Genomic DNA, 19,300 nt, shown 5'->3' on the forward strand with positions numbered 1-19,300 from the left:
CCCATTTTTCTATTTTTTTTAAAATTAAAAAATTTATTTTTTTAGTTTGTTTATTTTTCTTTCCCACATTTTATTTTATGGAACTGGTCCCACCACGGAAAATTTTGTCATATACAATTTTTTCCTTACTTTAAATTTAATCCAGATTTGTGTAATATAAATGACTTTACAATTTCTTAGTCTTTGTATTATATATGATTCATTATTGCAATTTCAAAAGAGCATATAGAGTAATTATTTGTTTGATAGCAAGAATATTTTCCTTCTTAAATTACTTTATTTAATGACTTTTTCAAATTTGCATTGAAGTTGAAACTTTTGTCTTGTTTTTCTAAATATGAGGATCTCTTGCTCAATGGATTGGAGATTTTCAAGTTGAACTCTTCAAATGGTTCTTTTGCCGCACCAAGTCCTAATATCCCTATGAATTTAACACCTTTACATGGTAATAATCGATCGTCGAGTAGTTCTCATCATTTAATACCGATTATCGGAGGAATCCTTGGTGCTATTCTAGTAGTCGCACTCATATCATCAATATATTTCATAATCATTTTCCGAAGAAAAAAGGAGAAACAAAAATTCATGAAAACAATGAGCAAAGATGATACTAGCAAGCTTAAGTGGATTTCGCCGTTGGATGATTCTAGATCTAATGCAACTACCGCTAGTGTGATTTCTTCTCTGCCGTCCGATCTTTGTCGATGTTTCTCATTTGCGCAAGTTAGGGTTTCTACGAACGATTTGATCATAGGAACCGGTGGGTTCGGTAAAGTTTACAAGGGTTCAATAGATGATGGAGCCACTATTGTGGCCATAAAACGTCTTACGACAACATCGAAGCAAGGCGCTCGCGAGTTTGAAACAGAAATCGAGATGCTATCGAGACTACGTCACGTACATTTGGTGTTTTTAATCGGATATTGTGACGAACACGGTGAAATGATCATAGTTTACGAGTATATGCCACGTGGCACTCTTCAAGATCACTTGTTGTACAAGAATCCCGAGAGAAGCGAGAACCAAACACCATTGTCGTGGAAGCAACGACTTATGATTTGTCTTGGATCAGCTCGTGGTTTGCACTATCTTCACGCGGGTGCTAAACAATTGATTATTCATCGAGATGTCAAGTCTACGAATATTCTTCTTGATGATAAGTGGACGGCCAAAGTCTCAGACTTTGGCCTTTCAAAGGTAGGACCCACTCCCGGTGATATGGGTCCTACCCATGTTAGCAACGCTGTTAAAGGTAGTGTTGGATATTTAGATCCAGAGTACTATCGACGTCAACAATTGACAGAGAAATCAGATGTATACTCCTTCGGAGTTTTGTTGTTCGAGGTTTTATGTGCTCGATTTGCGATGAACCCTAATCTACCCAAGCAACAAGTGAACTTAGCCGTGTGGGCTCGTTATAACTACAAAAATAAAACCCTCCACACAATTGTCAATCCAAATCTAACATGGCAAATTACACCCGAATGTCTAAGAAAATTTCAAGATGTGGCAGAAATGTGTATACGAGAACATGGAAGTGATTGTCCTTCGATGGGGGACGTAGTTTGGGGCATTGAATTTGCCTTACAACTACAAGAAACGGCGGAGAAAATTACGCAAAACAATTTAAGTGATGATCCTCAAGGAGAAATTTCAGATTCTACGATAAGTTTTAAACATGATGGGGCAAATGCATTAGGTTCAATGTATATTGATGATGAATCGACCACATTAAATGATGATTTTTCTGATACTAAGATGGTTGATATGGACACAAAAAAGTTCTTGGGTAGTAGAACTACTACATTTAATTAATCGGAATCACCCATAATTGATATGAAGTCTGGTTCGATTTTTTCTGAGATTATCGACCCAAAATCCAGATGACTCGTACAAATTGTTGTATGAGACGATTTCTCTATAAAATGTGTTTTATACGGCATGAGAATATAAGATTTTTATTTCTCTTACAAGAGTATCTAAAAGAAATAAGATAATATATTTTTTTTGTAAATTTTTTTTTTGAGGATAATAAATAAAACTATTAATTTGTAACTAGTATTATATTTTGAATATTTCAAGGTACGGTTGTGTTTTTAATATGAATAATTATATCATAAAAATATAAGATGCATAAGTGCCGTGTTAGTCCATTTCATTTTTTAGTTTTATTTTTATGAAAATCTAATAATTTATTGATAAAAATATCATACGACATCTACAACAGAGTAACAATCGATCAAATACATAACAATTTAATCAAACAAAATTTTACTCCCTCCTAGTCTTCCTAATTGTCCTAATTACTTTTTGGTTACTATTCACTAATCACTCTTAATTTGTATTCTAATCTTAATCTATAACTTAAAATATAGTCATGCGGGATTTTATTTCATTCGTCTCGATACAATGATTATTAATATCAACTTTTTCATAATTTTTAATTATGCGCAGTTAAAGATATTAAAGGTTAAAATATTACCTTGACAAGTGTAAAAAAGGTAAATGAGACAAGTAGGCTGAATATGAGGGAGTATATAAAAAAAGTCATGATCATTATAAAGGAGATCCAATACTAAAGTCTTCCCTCAATTATGATCATTATAAGGTTGATAGTAGTCTAAAATTTACAATAAAGGTTAGAATTTTTTGAGAGAAAAAAAGAGAGAGAAGAGAGCAAGATTAGCAATCTATAAAAGTCTAGTTTTTTTCTTCTTTGCCACATACGTACATAACAAAATTCTTTTTTACTCTTCTCAAATGAAATTATAAAATTTTATGTCAAATTTTAATTAATAATTCTCATTAATTTTTATAAAAAACCATATTCATATGTAAATATTGATAAATTCGTCTTGATTTATATCTTTTAAATATTATTTATTATAACTTTTAAAAATTTACAATTAAAGTTATTTAACTTTTATATTTACATTAAAATCTAAAAACAAAAATTACTAAGAATAAAAGAAAATGTAGCGATAAAAGTAAGAATACTTTTGGGAGAGACTTGTATACTAAGTAGACAAATTGGACCAAGTCACTTGGTGAGTGGCAAAATGAGACTTGAGAGACTTGAGAGTGATAGATGGAATTTTAGATTAACCCTTAAAGTTGGGCAACTTTTTCTTTATTTTAGATTATAATTTATTGGGGCCCTCAAGTAAAATAAGAACAAATATCATAAAGTTGTTGAATTTTCTTCTATGCTAAAAACCTAGGTTGCACTAAAACGGACACGGACACGGACACGGGAAAACGCCAACTTAAAAATGGCGGACACGGGGACACGAAAATGGTAATATAATAAATATATCAAATTAAAGATAATTTTACAATCTTTATTAATTTATTCCAGACAAAACTATTCAAATCTAAAAAATTTCCAGAAATACCCATATCAAATTTAGAAATCCCAGCTTAGCCAACAATTCATACTTAAATTCCTTTTCTAGAAAAAATTACCTCAAATTCCCCACAAAATATTAAGTGATTCTTATTCTTCTCCAAATTTTGTTCTTCTAACATCAAAACTGCAAACCATTTTTTCTAGGAAAATATCAGAAGATTTTGAAGATTATTCAAAATCAGAAAAGGAAAAAAACCCAGAAAAAATAAAATTAAAATTAATTTCTTCTCCATTAAAGGGAATAAACCCAGAAATTACCAACAGATCAAGAAGAAAAAAGAAGGGATTAAGTAAGAGTTTATCTGACTTTGAATTTGAAGAACTTAAAGGGTTTATGGATTTGGGTTTTGTTTTTTCTGAAGAAGATAGAGATTCAAGGTTGATTTCAATCATTCTTGGGTTGCAAAATTTAGGAAAAAATGATGATAAAATTGAAAATAATGATAATAAATGTGGTAATAATTCATCAATATCAAGACCATATCTATCAGAAACATGGGAAGTAACGGAGAAGAAAAGAAAGGAAAATAGTTTTTTTAAAAAAAACGTGTCCTTGACTGCTTGCCGTGTCCCTTGCCGTGTCCCTTTCGTGTCCTTGCCGTGTCCCTGCCGTGTCCTTGTCGTGAACGCGTGTCCGAAAAATATTAAAATATTGGACACTTCATTTGGCGTGTCGGACACGGATTTTCGCGTGTCCGTCGCGTGTCCGTGCCCGACACTGGACACGCCAGTTCAGGGAAGTGTCCGTGTATTCCAGGTAAAAACCATTTTGATAAATTGATTGATCATAACTTTTGTTTTTTATTGGAAGATGGAAAATAAGGAGTCCAAGGTTGGACCTGCCTAGGCTATGAACTAATTTATTTAAATAAAAATCTATTAGTTTTGAATTGTTTGAAGTATTATAATCTTTTTTATTCTAATATAATAATACCTGATATGGTTTTTCCCATTTTTTATACATCATTTTAATTTTTAATGTGTCGAAAAGTGTTTGTTAAAAATTATAAAAAGTTAATGATAATAAAATATAAATCAAACAAAATCACATACACTTATTAACATATTGAGAATAATAGCTACTCTTGTGAAAGACCGGCTCTCGGTGAAACGATCTCAAAACAATAAGCTTATTTATTAAAAATTGTAAATTGAGTTATTCAACTCATGATTGAAGAACTTCTCACAATAAGACTGTGTCACACAATAATTTGTGCGAGAATAAAATATAAACTAGAATAATTGGTGAATAGTATGAAAAAAAAAAAAAATCATCTGATAAGAATAGGAAGGAGTAAAAAAAATGACAATTGAGTTGGATCCACGTATATATACAGATGAGCTTTGTACACCTTATAATAATCAGTTATAAAAAATGACTTAAGTTTACTTAAAGGCTAATAAGAAAAAAACATACTTCCTCCATCTCTTTTGAGTGCCTATTTGATTATACACACTATTCAATGTATTGTTTTAATTCATAATGTCTAAAATTATGGATAATAAAAATTATAAAAAATTGATATTAATAAAATTTACATTAAGACTAATCAAGATCCAACTTGAAAGTTTTTTGTTAATATATTAAAAATAAAAATACAAGGGGTAATTTTTAATTTTTAATTTTTAATGTAAACATATACAGTTAGGAGTCATATAATATACCCCAAACCAATCCTTGATTTGGCCTATGTGCATAACTTTGTATTTACAAGACTAGGTTTTTATACAATGTAAATATCTATGGGGGAATAAATATTAAACTAAAAGAGAGTATTATTAGAGCATAAAATAAAAAATTATATAATTGTCTTCAATGGTAATAAATGGTTATAAAGTGATGGATAGAGAAAGACAAATTGAAAAATTAATCCTTTCATTTTGAGGGTAAAATATATTACCATCTTTTCTTTTCTTCTTAAATATTCACACAGATGCAAACATGTTTTTAAAGTTAAAAATTTAGCTTCAACACCTTTTTTAATGGTTAATGTTATTGCAAACACTAGATGTAATCTAAGTGTTATTGCAAAAGCTAAATTCTCCAAAAGGTTGCTTATCAATTGGTGAGAGAAGAATCGAACAATTAAAGTTTGGCTGAGGTAGAATGGCATAAACCCTACCGTATGTCATTAGGATCATTAGTATTCAAATTATTATATTGTTAACTGTAACATTTCGAGATTTTCTAACGTCATTAATTAATATTTTAATGACTTTTGGGTATTTTATAATTATAATAAATTAATTTTGAAGTAGTTTTAATAAATTCCTTTCATATACGAATTTAAATATTAACATATATTTATATTAAAAATACAATTACGATTTCTAAATAAAGAGATTCGAATCAAAATAATTATTTTATTTAAAATGTGTGAGCACACGAAGGTGATTTTTTTTAGTTGCGCCTCGCAAGAAAATGAACCTAGGTAAATAAATAAATAAATAAATAAGTGTATAAATAATATAAAAGGATGGGTTAGGGTTGTGAGTACTCCTTCCCTCACTCACAAAGAATCACGCCTCCCTTCCCTTTCTTTCTTCCTTCCTTCTTTCCCTCCTCTCTTTCCTTCTCCCTCTACTGTGTCGTCCCTTGTGACTGCCGGCCAGTTGCACGGCACCTCCTGCAAGATTCCCCAATTCCTGGCCCTTGATCTCGACCCTCACCACAGCAGCTACGCTGCGTTTTTCCCAACCGGCAGCCACACCATAGTGAACAGCCGTCCACCCTTCCACCACCAGCAACCGCTCCACTCCCTGCGGCCAGCAATTAGTGGCTGTGACAACAGTAGCCTTGAGCTGTGACTCCATCCACCACTACAGTTACCCTCTTCACCATGTTTGCTAGTTTTAACATTGTAAGCCACCTCTTCTATTTTCTCTAATTAATTTTCTAGTTTTAATTGGAGTTTTATTAAGTGTATTGAGTTTGATGTTGATTTTGTGTTAATTTCATTGAATCTTTTTGGGGGTAAGAATTTGATTGATGAATTGAACATGTTTATGATTTAGGGTTTGAAGTGTGATTTGAAATTATGGGTGATGTGTTGGTTTTGTATTAGTTTCTTTGAATCTTTGGATGGGTACTAATTAAATATGTTATCTTTGAACACGAAATGACTAGGGTTTGAATTTAGAAATGAAATCACTAATGATGTGTGTTTTATTCTATATTTTGGGTGGTGCGATGATTGATTAAATAACCTTAAAAGTTGTTTTGAAACTTAGTCGATTGATTGTTGTTGTGATAATAAGTAATGGTGATGATTGTAGCTGATTATGGAAGTGATTTTGGTTGTTAAATTGGAAATAATAGTTGCAATTGTTGTGGGTTGATTGTTGCGAATTACAAGTACCCTTATAAGGTTGTTATTGAAATCATTAGTAAGGCTATGAACATAATGTCAACTTATCGTCGATGGTTGCTAAAGTTATTTGTCGTGTTGTTTTGACTATAGTTGTTAATAGCTTTGGAGAATGAAACAAATGATATCCCGATACGATAACTCTAAGATTTGCCCCATCGTTATTAATATTATATTGAAATTGTAAGATTTAGTTGTGATTTAGTTATTTTTTTGGGTAACGCGAGTCGATATGCTCGAAATTAGTTAGTGAAAAGAAACGATTCACACATACTTCTACTTTAAATTGATGGAAAGACTTATGTTGCGTTGAGTTAATGATTTCGGCTTGTATTGAATGAGTTGTGTGCGTACTAGAGTAATCGGAAACTCATGATTGAATGGGTGATAGCAGTTACTTTGGTATTTAGTTTGGTATGGCAAAGTAGTTAAGGGAACTTATTAGTTCTACTCACAACTTATATAGGTTCCCATTTCGTAAGAGGAAAGTAGAGCCTTAGTTGGGTGATTTTGTGACTTTTGATCGTGCAGTGACGCTTACAGGTAAGTACATGCAGTAATAACCCTTATATGCAATTTTCTTTAAGACATTATTGTTTATTTTGATAGTATGCATTGTATTGAAACTATGAAGTACTAGTGAGTACACTTTATATGAAGAGCTATCGACTATGAAATCCTTGCGCTTAGAATAGTTAGAGAATGAAAGTGTTAATAGAATGCGGGTACCACCCCCTTATTTATTTAAAAATTAGATTATGCCTTAATTGGAGTTAGAATGACTCCGTTATAGGTGAATTTCATATTCTAATGAGTGGCTCAGTGGGTTTTGGCGCGCTGCTATCCCAGGGCGCTCATTAATAGTTGAGAGTGGAAGTTATTCCCATCTGATAAGGTACTAGATTATGATTAGCTGGCGTGACTCAACTGGATTATGTCCGGTTGTTTTAATAGTCCCCTAGGTGAGGTTCGACGGGACCACCATAAGGGGGGTATGAGCATGCTTGGGTCACTGAGCGCCGGATGGCCGATACCGCCCCTTGACCGAGGTGATACCATGCGGGCCTTGCAAACCCCAATACCGAGAGGGTCAGCTGGTGGGGGCATGAGCTCATACTTTGCCATGGGCACCGGTTGGCCGATAACGCCCTTGGCCGTGTCACTATGCCAGGAAGTAGAGAAAAGATCCACTGATAGAAAACTATTCAGTGATAGAAAGATTATTCATTGATCGAAAGTTATTTAATGATAGAAGGTTCATTCTTTGGTAGAAAGCTTACGCGTTGATAGAATATTTACTCATTGATAGAACATCTACTTATTGATAGAATTGTTTATGCTAGTGAGAAGTGTGTCTAAGTTAAGTTACACCAAGGGTATTACGGACTATGATCACACTTACCTTAAGATAGACAAGCTCTATAAGGTCATGTGTTAGGTATTCTGTTAATGCCTTGGTCGAGTTGAACTATGCGTGTTTTGCAAGAGTTTATGTTTGAAAAGAGGAGCGTGAAGACCTGCATTCTACCCAAGAGCACATGGTTCGGGTTAGAAAGCACGTAAAGAAATTAAGAAGTATAAGTGGCCGATAAACGGTTACTATCTGTGCTTGCGTTTTATGAAATCATCTTATGTTGTTTTATGATATAATGCTATCTAGTAGTTGGCCTTATTATATTTGATGCTAGTTACTGACGTGTACGTGTTTGTGTTTATGTTTGTTTGTTGATGACTTTCTATGATTGTCCTGCTATGACACATTGGTTTTAGTATATAGTACTTTCTCTGTTGCACAATACTTGCTATATTTGACTTTTTTTACAATTTAATGTGTTATTTTGATCATTTATATATTGAAGTATACACATCTAAAAAATATAAAATAAATTAATATTATGAAACTATGCGATTAGACGATTCAAACAAGATCTCACTTGACAATATTTATTTTTACAAATTAGCCGCAATATATAAAATAAACTTGAATGATGAATAGTGTCAAAAACGGTAACTAGTATTTCAGAACGGAGGAAGTATTATTGTAATTAGCATCAACATATTATTAATGTTAATAATAATATTAAGAAAAAATAACCGTGAATAATACGAACTTTTACTGATTTTCCTGCAATAATACGAACTTTCGATTAACCCTAAATAATACCAACTTTAATATGAATTTCCCTAGAGCATCTTTAACCTATTATTAACCTACAATTGTAGGTTAAGTTGCTCAAAAAAAAATATACAAAAAATAAAATAAAAAGTACAAAAAAAGGAAAAAAAAAAAAAAAAAAAAAAAAAAAAAAGTAAGTAAAAAACATGAATTCCTAATCCTCACCGTACCCCTTCCCTATCTCTAGCCCAACCTCCAGCCCCCATCCCCCACATGCCACAACTATCATCGTTCCCTGCTCACTGCCACTCCCATTCCCCACCCATTTCCAGCCTCCACCATCTTCGTCAAAACCCACCACCAAATCCAGCTCCCCATCCTTTGCGCAGCCCTTATCCCCCTCTATTCTCAACCACCATCAAACCCTTCCCTCCACTCCACCACCACCAATCGGCCTCCCATAAACAGCGCCTTGTGCAGCCTTCCTCACCTCCTTTCCCCTGACGCGACCTCCACAAAATAATAATAGTACTACTATAATTATTTGTAAATTACTCTCTCTATTTTATATTGTTGGATACATTTCAAATGTTCCATGTATAAAGAGATAAAAATGCTACTCATGATTTTTAATGGATATAAAAAAGTTAAAATATGGAGTATCAATGTGTGATCCTATTACATTTGTCACGATACATGTGATTTTAACATATACTCCTTCCATTCCTTAATAAAGTTCTCACAAGTAATGTTCACGTGAATTAAGAAAAATAAAATCTTTAGTTTTAGTGTAAAAATATGGAGTCCACAACTAACAAAAAGATGTTTTAATAAAATTAGTTAAAAATATGTGGGGACCATAAATAATATAAATATGTTAAAATTAAATTAATGGAAAATATGTGGGGACCATAGGCATTATTAAAATATTAAAATGAGGATTATTTGAAAATGTCCAAATTTATAATACAAATAGAAAGATTCATTATGAAAACTACAAATAAAACATCTAAAAATGACAAATAAAAGTTATTTGATAAATGAAGGGAGTATTTCTTATAATTTAAATTTTTATAAGAAAAACTACTTAAAATAATCCATCATTTTACTGATTTCCCTACGATTTTACAAATTTTTTGCAACACACAAGCCATCATCATTGAGAACCTTCACCCACCTCCGTCATCACTAAGAGTGCTTCCACCAAGCGCGTGCCAAGGCTAGAGGGCTTCGCCTTCACCACCAATTGCAACCATTATCACAGTCTCATTCTTCTTTCTTCTTCAATCGCCATCGCTCACCAAAGTCTAAAACCTTAATTTTGAAGGGTGTAATCATAAAATGTGAGGTATATGTATGTTCTAAGAAAATACAGCTCATGCTTTTGATATTGTTCATGTATTTTTTTTTCATGTATTAATCAATATGACATAGTAATATTATTCTAGAAAAATTATACAAAAATTGAATTATTCTATAATTTTTCCTTTTTTATAAAAGGTATTCATAGATGTTAAGACTTGAACATACCATTTTGAGCTGATTTTTGGTCGGTTCAGTTTTTTTGCAATTTGATTTTTCCAGCTCAGTCACAGTTTGTATACAAACAAAATAGTCGATGACCATCATCATCATCATCATCATATCTAGTGTATCCCGCTCATAGAAAACTATGATCAGGATTTGGGGAGGGAAGGAAGACGGCAACCCATACCCATAAAGAAGGATGCGGCCAAAGAATCTCCCGGGTCTAGATTGTTCCTTGAATTGATAGGTTCCTTTAACGAGAAGGAGTATATGAAATTGAATCCGTCAGCTTACATATAACTATACAAGCTTGGACCTTAAATATAAAATAGGAAATAAATATAAAAATAACTAGGTAAAAAACGAGTATAAGAATAAAATGTAAAAGGCAAAAGAAAATACAGCTCATACTTTTGATATTCTTCATGTATTTTTTTTCATGTATTAATCAATTTAATATTATTCTAGAAAAATTATACAAAAATTGAATTATTCTACATAATTTTTCCTTTTTTATAAAAGGTATTCATAGATATTAAGACTTGAACATACCATTTTGAGTTGATTTTTGGTCGGTATTTTTGCAATTTTATTCTTCTAGCTCAGTTCACAGTTTGTATACAAACAAAATAGTCGATGACCATTTTATCATTATCATCGTATTCAGTGTATCCTGCTCATAGAAAACTATGATCAGGATTTTGGGAGGGAAGGAAGACGGCAACTCATACCCAAAAAGGAGAATGCGGCCAAAGAATCTTCCGACTCTAGATTGTTCCTTAGAATGATAGGTTCCTGTAACGAGAAGGAATGATTGAAATTGAATCCGTCAGCTTACATATTACTATACAAGCTTGGACCTTAAACATAAAAAAGGAAATAAATAAAATAAAAATAACTAGGTAAAAAACGAGTATAAAAATAAAATGTAAAAGGAATAAGCAAAAAACATAACACCAACAAGTAAGCGAGAGGATTTCAGCAGTCTAAGACATAAATAAGGCGCTTCCAATTACCCCTATCCTTAGTCAGGTCTTTAGAGACGGGTAGGATTTCAGCTATCTAAACATTTAATTTTATCACCATAAATGTTAATTCATTAACTTTGGCCTACCAAAACATTCCACTCAGCCCACCGATGATGGCAGTTTTGACGAATGGCAGACCGATCTAGAGTTCATCCTCACACCGCTATATACGACCACCACCAACACTGCCAAGGTAGATATTCCGGATCCGAATCGGAGTATTTACTAAAAGGATATCTGATTTTCAAATTTTTTTTATTTTATTTTTTAATTTATACATTTAATATATATATATATATATATATATATATATATATATATATATATATATATATATATATATATATATATATATATATATATGTATATATATATATCTATGTATATATATATATATATATATGTATATATATATATATATGTATATATATATATATATATGTATATATATATATATATATATATATATATATATATATACATATATATATATATATATATATATATATATATATATATACATATATATATATATATATATACATATATATATATATATACATACATATATATATATACATACATATATATATATACATATATATATATATATATATATATATATATATATATATATATATATATATATATATATATATATATATATATATATATATATATATATATATATATATAAAACTTTGATTATATTATTGAGTATACTAATATTTATAATTCACCAGTACAACTAAGTTACATAATTAATTTATTGTTAATAGAATTAGACTTTTGAAAATCTAACCATATTCTCAAAATGAATTTTTTTCAAACATTAAATAATAAGTTTCATTAAAGAAAGAAAGCAAAATGAGTTTAAATGTTAATGTGTAAAAAATCGCAAAATTTTTTTAAAAAGGCAAAAAATAAAATAAAATAAAATCGGATATTCAGTATCCGATTCGATAAATCAGATATATGAAATCTAGAAATCCATTTTAATCCGAATCGGAACAAATCAAATCATGATTTTCATTATCTGAAAAGCAAATTTTCGGATCCGAATTGGCATTATGGCACGTATTTTGATTATTTCTTAACCAGTTCTAAAACAATCGTTTGGGTCATTCTCTTCCATACTAACAAAACTTAATTAGTTGAATGTGTTAAAAACATGGTAGATTGTAATAAGTTCAATTCTTATTACTATTATTTGATACCAACAACCAACGGATCGTAACTATAATTTCGAATTGTTAATAGTTTAATATTTCTACAAAATTTGGGTTGAAGTAAAATAATTGGTGGAATTTATGAACGTGGGCGAGGGCCTCTCGACCCGATTTGACTTGTTTATAATTTTATTCTTATAAATTTTCATTGATATAGGCATTCAGATTGAGTATTAAAATGCATCATAACTTAATTACTTACTTTTGTCAATAATATTTAAACAATTAATGATTATAAATTTATAATAATATATCATAATATATCATAATATATTAGGTTTTGTGGAAGACGATTAATAATTCTCATTAATGACAAAGGGTAAATATATATAGTACAAAAAAATCCCTTATTCAAGGGATATAATAATTACATAATATGTGTTCCTAAACTAATATCAAAACAACTAATTACGATTATTTAAGGAACGCAAAAACTTGTGATAGACGGTCTCATATTGGGACCTTTCATATATACCGGTCCAAAAGCTAAAAATTGAAAACTAAAAGTGATCTAAATTTTAAAAATTAAAGAATAAAAATTCAATTTTGACCTTAAAAATATCAATTTCTACTTAAAGTAAATCTTAAATAAATCAATTAAAATATAAAAAAAATTGAATTTTGAACTAAACGTGATCAATTTTGACATTAACCTGATCAATTTCTACGTGTAGTTTATAACTTAAAGTAATACTTTAAAGAGCTCAATTATATATAAAGTGATTCTTTAAATGATCAGTTACAACTTTTAAAAGATATCAATAAAAAAATCAATTTTGATTAAAAGTGATCAATTTTTACATTAAAGTGATTAATTTCTTCTTACAAGTTTATATCTCTAAATGAGTTAATGTTTTTAAAGTCTTCAATTTCAATGTTAAAGTGATCAATTTAAACCTTGAAGTGATCAATTATATATAAAATGAGCAATTAAATAATCAGTTATAACTTATAAAAGAAATCAATTATAAACTTAAATAGATTAATTACTATTGCTCTATTGGAAAAAAATATAATTGAATTGATTGGACTATTTGACTATTGGACTATTGATCTCATATTGAGACGGTCACTCGCAAGATTAGTTGTTTAAGAAATGTACAATATGTTGATTGTTGGCAAGTATAATTCATAGCCCATTATTAGCTTGTTCTATTTTTATTTAAATAAAGGGTTCATTTAAAGCTCAATCCATTTAACACTAAAATCTGGGCCCCAAAGAGCCCTCAGTCCATTGCACAACTCTAGTTATGTGGTAGAAATTGATAAAAAAGGATTAATTAGACTTAGACTTAATATAAATAGGAAAAATTGACATTAATAATCCAACCTTTCACCTTTTCCTTGTGAATAATTACACTTTTGGATTATTTTCTGATAAAAACTTATTAATTAGATTTAATAAATATTTACATATATTTGATGAAATAATGTACAGTGAATAAAGATGCTTAGTAACTTTGATTTTGATTAATATTATTTTAGTGTTGTTGTACTTGATGAGTAATGGTCACAACTAGACCTGATCATGGGCGGCCCGGCCCGATCCAAAAAAGTGAGGGTTTGGGTACCAAAATATGGCCCGATGGGCGGGTTTGGGCAGAAAATAAGTGGCCCGAATTTTTTTGGGGAGGGTTTGGGATTGTTGTTTGGCCCGCGGGCCGGCCCGGACCGAAAAAGAGTTTATTCATGATTTGCATTTTGAATTTGTTTTACATTATGTATAATATGTAACAATTGTATTTGTTTATTTCAATTATTTGTATTTTGTGTTTTAAATTGTGTATAATATGTAACAATTGTATTTGTTTATTTAAATTTTTTGTAATTTGTGTTTTTAATTATGTATAAATACTATAAAATATAGGCCCGCAAGCCCGCATATTACGGGTTTGGGCAGAAACTTTTCGGCCCGCACTTCGGTCCGGCCCGGCCCGCATTAATAGGTTGTTTTTTCCACTCGGCCCCGCCCATTGTTTGATCAGGTCTAGTCACAACTACTTCTCATCGATCTACAACGATACCACAAACATCAATTACACAGTTACAACACCATCATTTAAGGCGCCTGAGTTAGTCTACTTGACAATGAGAGTGATTGGGCCATATGTTTATACCACAAAAATCTTGGTTGCACATTATAGGACGTGAACACGGTCTAACCAAATTCAGGATCATCTTCATCATTCTTGGTAAATTCATAATATCCTATCCATCTTTGCTCTATTTAAGAAGTTTTTGTTTTCCCTTACAACTCTTGGGATACATACCCAAATTTAACATCATATCAGAATTTATGCATGTTAAAGTGTCTATTAATATTTACATATAAGTCGCCCAACATAAAAAAAAAAAGAGAAAGAGAATATGCAACTTTATAAACTTGAAGAATAATTTCAGCTATTACTACAAATTATCATAAAAAAATTTTGGATGCGACGGTCTCATATTGAAACCGTCAATATGGGCCGTCCCAAAAGCTAAAAATTGAAAAAAAAATGACATGTCTCACAGAAATTAAAGACAAAAAAATTCAATTTTGACATTAAAGGTATAATTTTAACCTTAAATCTATCAATTTCAACTTAAAATGAACCTTAAATGGATCAATTAAAATAAAAAATTTTAATTTTGACCTATAAGTGATCAACTTTGACGTTAAAATGATCAATTTCTACCTAAATATGATTTGTTTTCACAATTTCAAAACAGAGGTAATAAATTAGTATTATTATATCATTTTATGAATGAATTTTTCAAACAAAACAAAAGCAAAACTATCAAACAACTTTACACAGTGCAGTGGCATGCTACCACATTTGTTAGTGTGGTTGTGAGTTTCATTCCAGCAAAACTTATATACTCTTCATTTTTTTTTTCTAAGAGATGAGATTACAAGTGAAACCCCATGCTAATGAACTAGGTACCCCTATGCTTTTACTTCAATTTTTATTTGAACTGTCCAAACTCATTTTTTTCAGCTTGTGGCCTTACCAGTAAAGCTAGCTCCTGTGTGAATTTTTTCTTTTCAAGAATCAAAATAGGTATATGCGTGTTAATTGTACTAATCCTCTTGTACAAAAGAATGAACTTGCTGATCGAGAAAAGCAAAGAAATTGAGACATTGTTGAAACAACATGGATCCCTCGGTCAAAGAGGCATACTTATGCAAATTTAAAGAGAATTACAAACTCCTTCAAAATCAAGCTAGGTGAAGGAGGCTATGGAATTGTATACAAAGAAAAACTACATTGTGGGGATCAAGTGGCAGTGAAAATTCTTAAGAGATCATCAAATCGAGATATGGATATGGTGGAATTCATCAATGAAGTTGCAAGTATCAGAAACACCAATCATAAAAACAGTGTGAAACTCCTAGGCTTTTGTTACGAGGGTTCAAGATGCGCTCTTATATATGACTACATGCCTTGCGGATCTCTTGAAAAGTTCACACATAGGGGAAAAGACGAAACCAATCAGCAACTCTCATGGGAAAGTTTGTTTGAAATCGCAATTGGGATTGCAAGAGGGCTTGAATACTTGCACCAAAGGTGCAACACGAGTATTTTACACTTCGACATTAAGCCCCAAAACATTCTATTAGACGAGAATTATTGCCCCAAGATATCTGATTTTGGCCTGGCTAAGATATGCCCACAAAAGGACAGCATAATATCAATGACAGAAGCCACAAGAACTGCAGGGTACAATGCTCCTGAGGTTTTCTTCAAGAGATTTGGCGGAGATTCTCTTAAATCAGATGTTTATAGTTATGGAATGTTGGTTCTGAAAATGGTTAGGTGTCTAAAAAATGTCAATGCGAAAGTGGAACATATGTAATACCCCAGATTTTGCTTGAAAAGGGATTGATAGACTATACATATCAACAAGGTGCATCTTCTTTTCTAGGGAGCCCATTTGCTAAGAACTCCACAGTTAAGCGTGCTTGGTGGAAAGCAATCTTAGGATGGGTGACCTCCTGGAAACTTTTTCCGGGTGCGCACGAGTGAGGCCAAATTGTGCTGGAAAGACTTGTGTTGGTTTGTGGGGTTAGTCTACAGTCTCCATGAGTATTCACCAGCGGTCTGAGGGGCCGGGGTGTTACAAATGGTATCAGAGCAACCCTACGACCGTGGCTGATTGTGTGTTCAGTGCACCTAGCGGGGGAAAAGATCCTGAAGTTACGGTCCAACGAGGACGTTGTATTCTTAAGTGGGGGTGAGTGTAATACCCTAGATTTAGCTTGAAAAGAGATTGATAGACTACACATATCAACGACGTTGTATTCTTAAGTGGGTGTGAGTGTAATACCCCAGATTTAGCTTGAAAAGAGATTGATAGACTACACATATCAACAAGGTGCATCTTCTTTTCTAGGGAGCCCTTTTGCTAAGAACTCCACAGTTAAGCGTGCTTGGTGGAGAGCAATCTTAGGATGGGTGACCTCCTGGAAAGTTTTCCCGGGTGCGCACGAGTGAGGCCAAAGTGCGCTGGAAAGACTTGTGTTGGTTTGTGGGGTTAGTCTACAGTCTCCATGAGTATTCACCAGCGGTTTGAGGGGCCGGGGTGTTACAAGCAACTCGAGGAAGTTGAAGAGATCGATCAAATCGATACCACAAACAACGAGGGATCAATACTCAAAAGGAAGATGGTTGTAGTGAGTTTATGGTGCATACAAATCAACCCCTTGACCCGACCAAATATGACTCGAGTTGTAGAAATGCTCGAAGGAACACTGAACCTGCTACTGATTCCTCCGATTCCATCTCTAGCTTCTCTTTTGTGATCACACCAAAATTCTACGACTCTGGATGAAATATCTGTTATGAATGGTGTGACTTGAGTGTACATTTATGTGTGCATTCATGTGGTGACTTATGGGATGGAATCCTAGGAATGTCATGAATGGATGTATTAAGTGTAGTCTTAATGTTTGTGGTTTATGATGATGATTAAAGTATGGATTAATGAGGTAATGAAATGTGAGTTAATCATGGGAGTTATGGGACTTAGTGAAGAAGTGCTAAGGTTTAATTCAAGATGCTCTACAATGTAAAGTCGAGCAAAACTGTTCAAAGCTCTCTGAATTTCCACTCGATCAGCTCGCTCGACCGAGCAAGCTCTAAGGTGGGTCGAGCGAGCAGATAGAATGTAACAAGAAACTTCCTGTAGCCCGCTTATCCAAGCCGCTCGATCAAGCGAGCCCCTGTTTTGGTCGAGCGATGTCTCTGATGCTCCTAGGATGCTGTTTTTGCCTCTTCAAGTACTTGGGGCAGTTTTTCATTATCATTTATTCATAGCTTTAATGTACTTAATGTTATTTAGTGTGATCTCTCAGATAAATAGAGTTTTCTTACTCACATCAAACACAACCCCAAAGCTAAACACATAGCCTTTGTTTTATCTCTTACTCAATTGTAATACTTCGTTTGTAAGAGTGTTTTACACTGTTGAAATAATATAAACAATCAACTACACACCACAGAGGATGTAGCCATTATTGGTTGAACCTCCTTAAATCATTGTGTCAATTTTGCAAGTTTTACATTATCAAACATTTGTTAGTTCATTGAAATTATTATCGTTCATCAAAGTTCTTAACATCGTATCGATTTTGGCAAATTATTACAATATCATTAGGGGGACTCTTTATATCCTCAATTTGATGTTCTAGTTAGACAAGTTAGCCATTATAGTGAGCTTTTCTGTCAGGTCGACCTTAAGATTTGAGAAGCTCGGAACAAAATATTAATTATGTGTCTTTAATTACTAAATATAATACTATAAACCCCTAACTATTAAATATTAAAGTATCGTTTTTTGAATTTTTAGGATGGGGCCGGGGCACAAGCCCGTCTTGCCCATTATAGGGACGGCTCTACTTTGTGACAAAAGAAAGTAATGACACTAGGGCTAAGCAACAAAAGGTGACTTAAAAGTGATCGATCAAATTGAATAGACGTCATTTCTAAATATCAAGAGTCAATATCAACGCTTAAATTTGACCAACTTTTTATTAATTTTCTATTTCATAATCTATAATGGCCCTCAAGTAAATAAGAACAATTTTCATTAAGTTATGTTGAATTTTCTTCTATGCTAAAAAACTGTTTTGTTTAATTGATTGATCATAATGCTTTATAAAAACTTAGGTTATTTATTGCAAGATGGCAAACAACTTAATATAATTCGTGACTGTTTAGGTTCTGACAAAATTAATTAATTTAAAATTTATTAATATTAAATTTTATAACATATCACAAATAAATATGAGTTATGACAGTTGAGTTAATTTCACACACAAATATTTTAAATTCGACCCAAGGCTACTAAATTTAATTAAAGGTTAAACATAAATAAATACATAAAGTATTAAATAATAGTCATTTATGATCATATTGCTTCATATTAATTAATATGACGCTGTTAACAAATAGTTTTTGATAAAAATGATTTGAACATGTCATTACAAAGCTTCTTCTCTAAGCAAAATGCATTTACAGAAAATAAAATTGAATAAAAGTCTTTTCTCATTTATATCGGTCTAATCATAAACTTATTTTAAATTGAGCTAAATAGTCAATCAACTAAATTAGTTAACACATTCACTTTGGTACTCAAAA

The 19,300-nt window shown here is 31.7% G+C and overlaps 1 protein-coding gene and 1 pseudogene across 1 annotated transcript; both read left to right on the forward strand.

Moving 5' to 3' along the window:
- Positions 1-202: 202 nt before the first annotated feature.
- On the forward strand, positions 203-1,815 carry LOC130803297 (probable receptor-like protein kinase At5g38990). Its single transcript, XM_057667497.1, has one exon. It carries the CDS (start codon positions 424-426, stop codon positions 1,813-1,815), a length of 1,392 nt encoding a protein of 463 aa, XP_057523480.1. The 5' UTR covers positions 203-423.
- A 4,316-nt stretch (positions 1,816-6,131) lies between these two features.
- On the forward strand, positions 6,132-16,574 carry LOC130802225 (PR5-like receptor kinase; annotated as a pseudogene).
- The last annotated feature ends 2,726 nt before the right edge of the window (positions 16,575-19,300 follow it).

Source organism: Amaranthus tricolor, chromosome 16 (assembly GCF_026212465.1).
Source record: "Amaranthus tricolor cultivar Red isolate AtriRed21 chromosome 16, ASM2621246v1, whole genome shotgun sequence".
NCBI classification, from domain to species: Eukaryota; Viridiplantae; Streptophyta; class Magnoliopsida; order Caryophyllales; family Amaranthaceae; genus Amaranthus; species Amaranthus tricolor.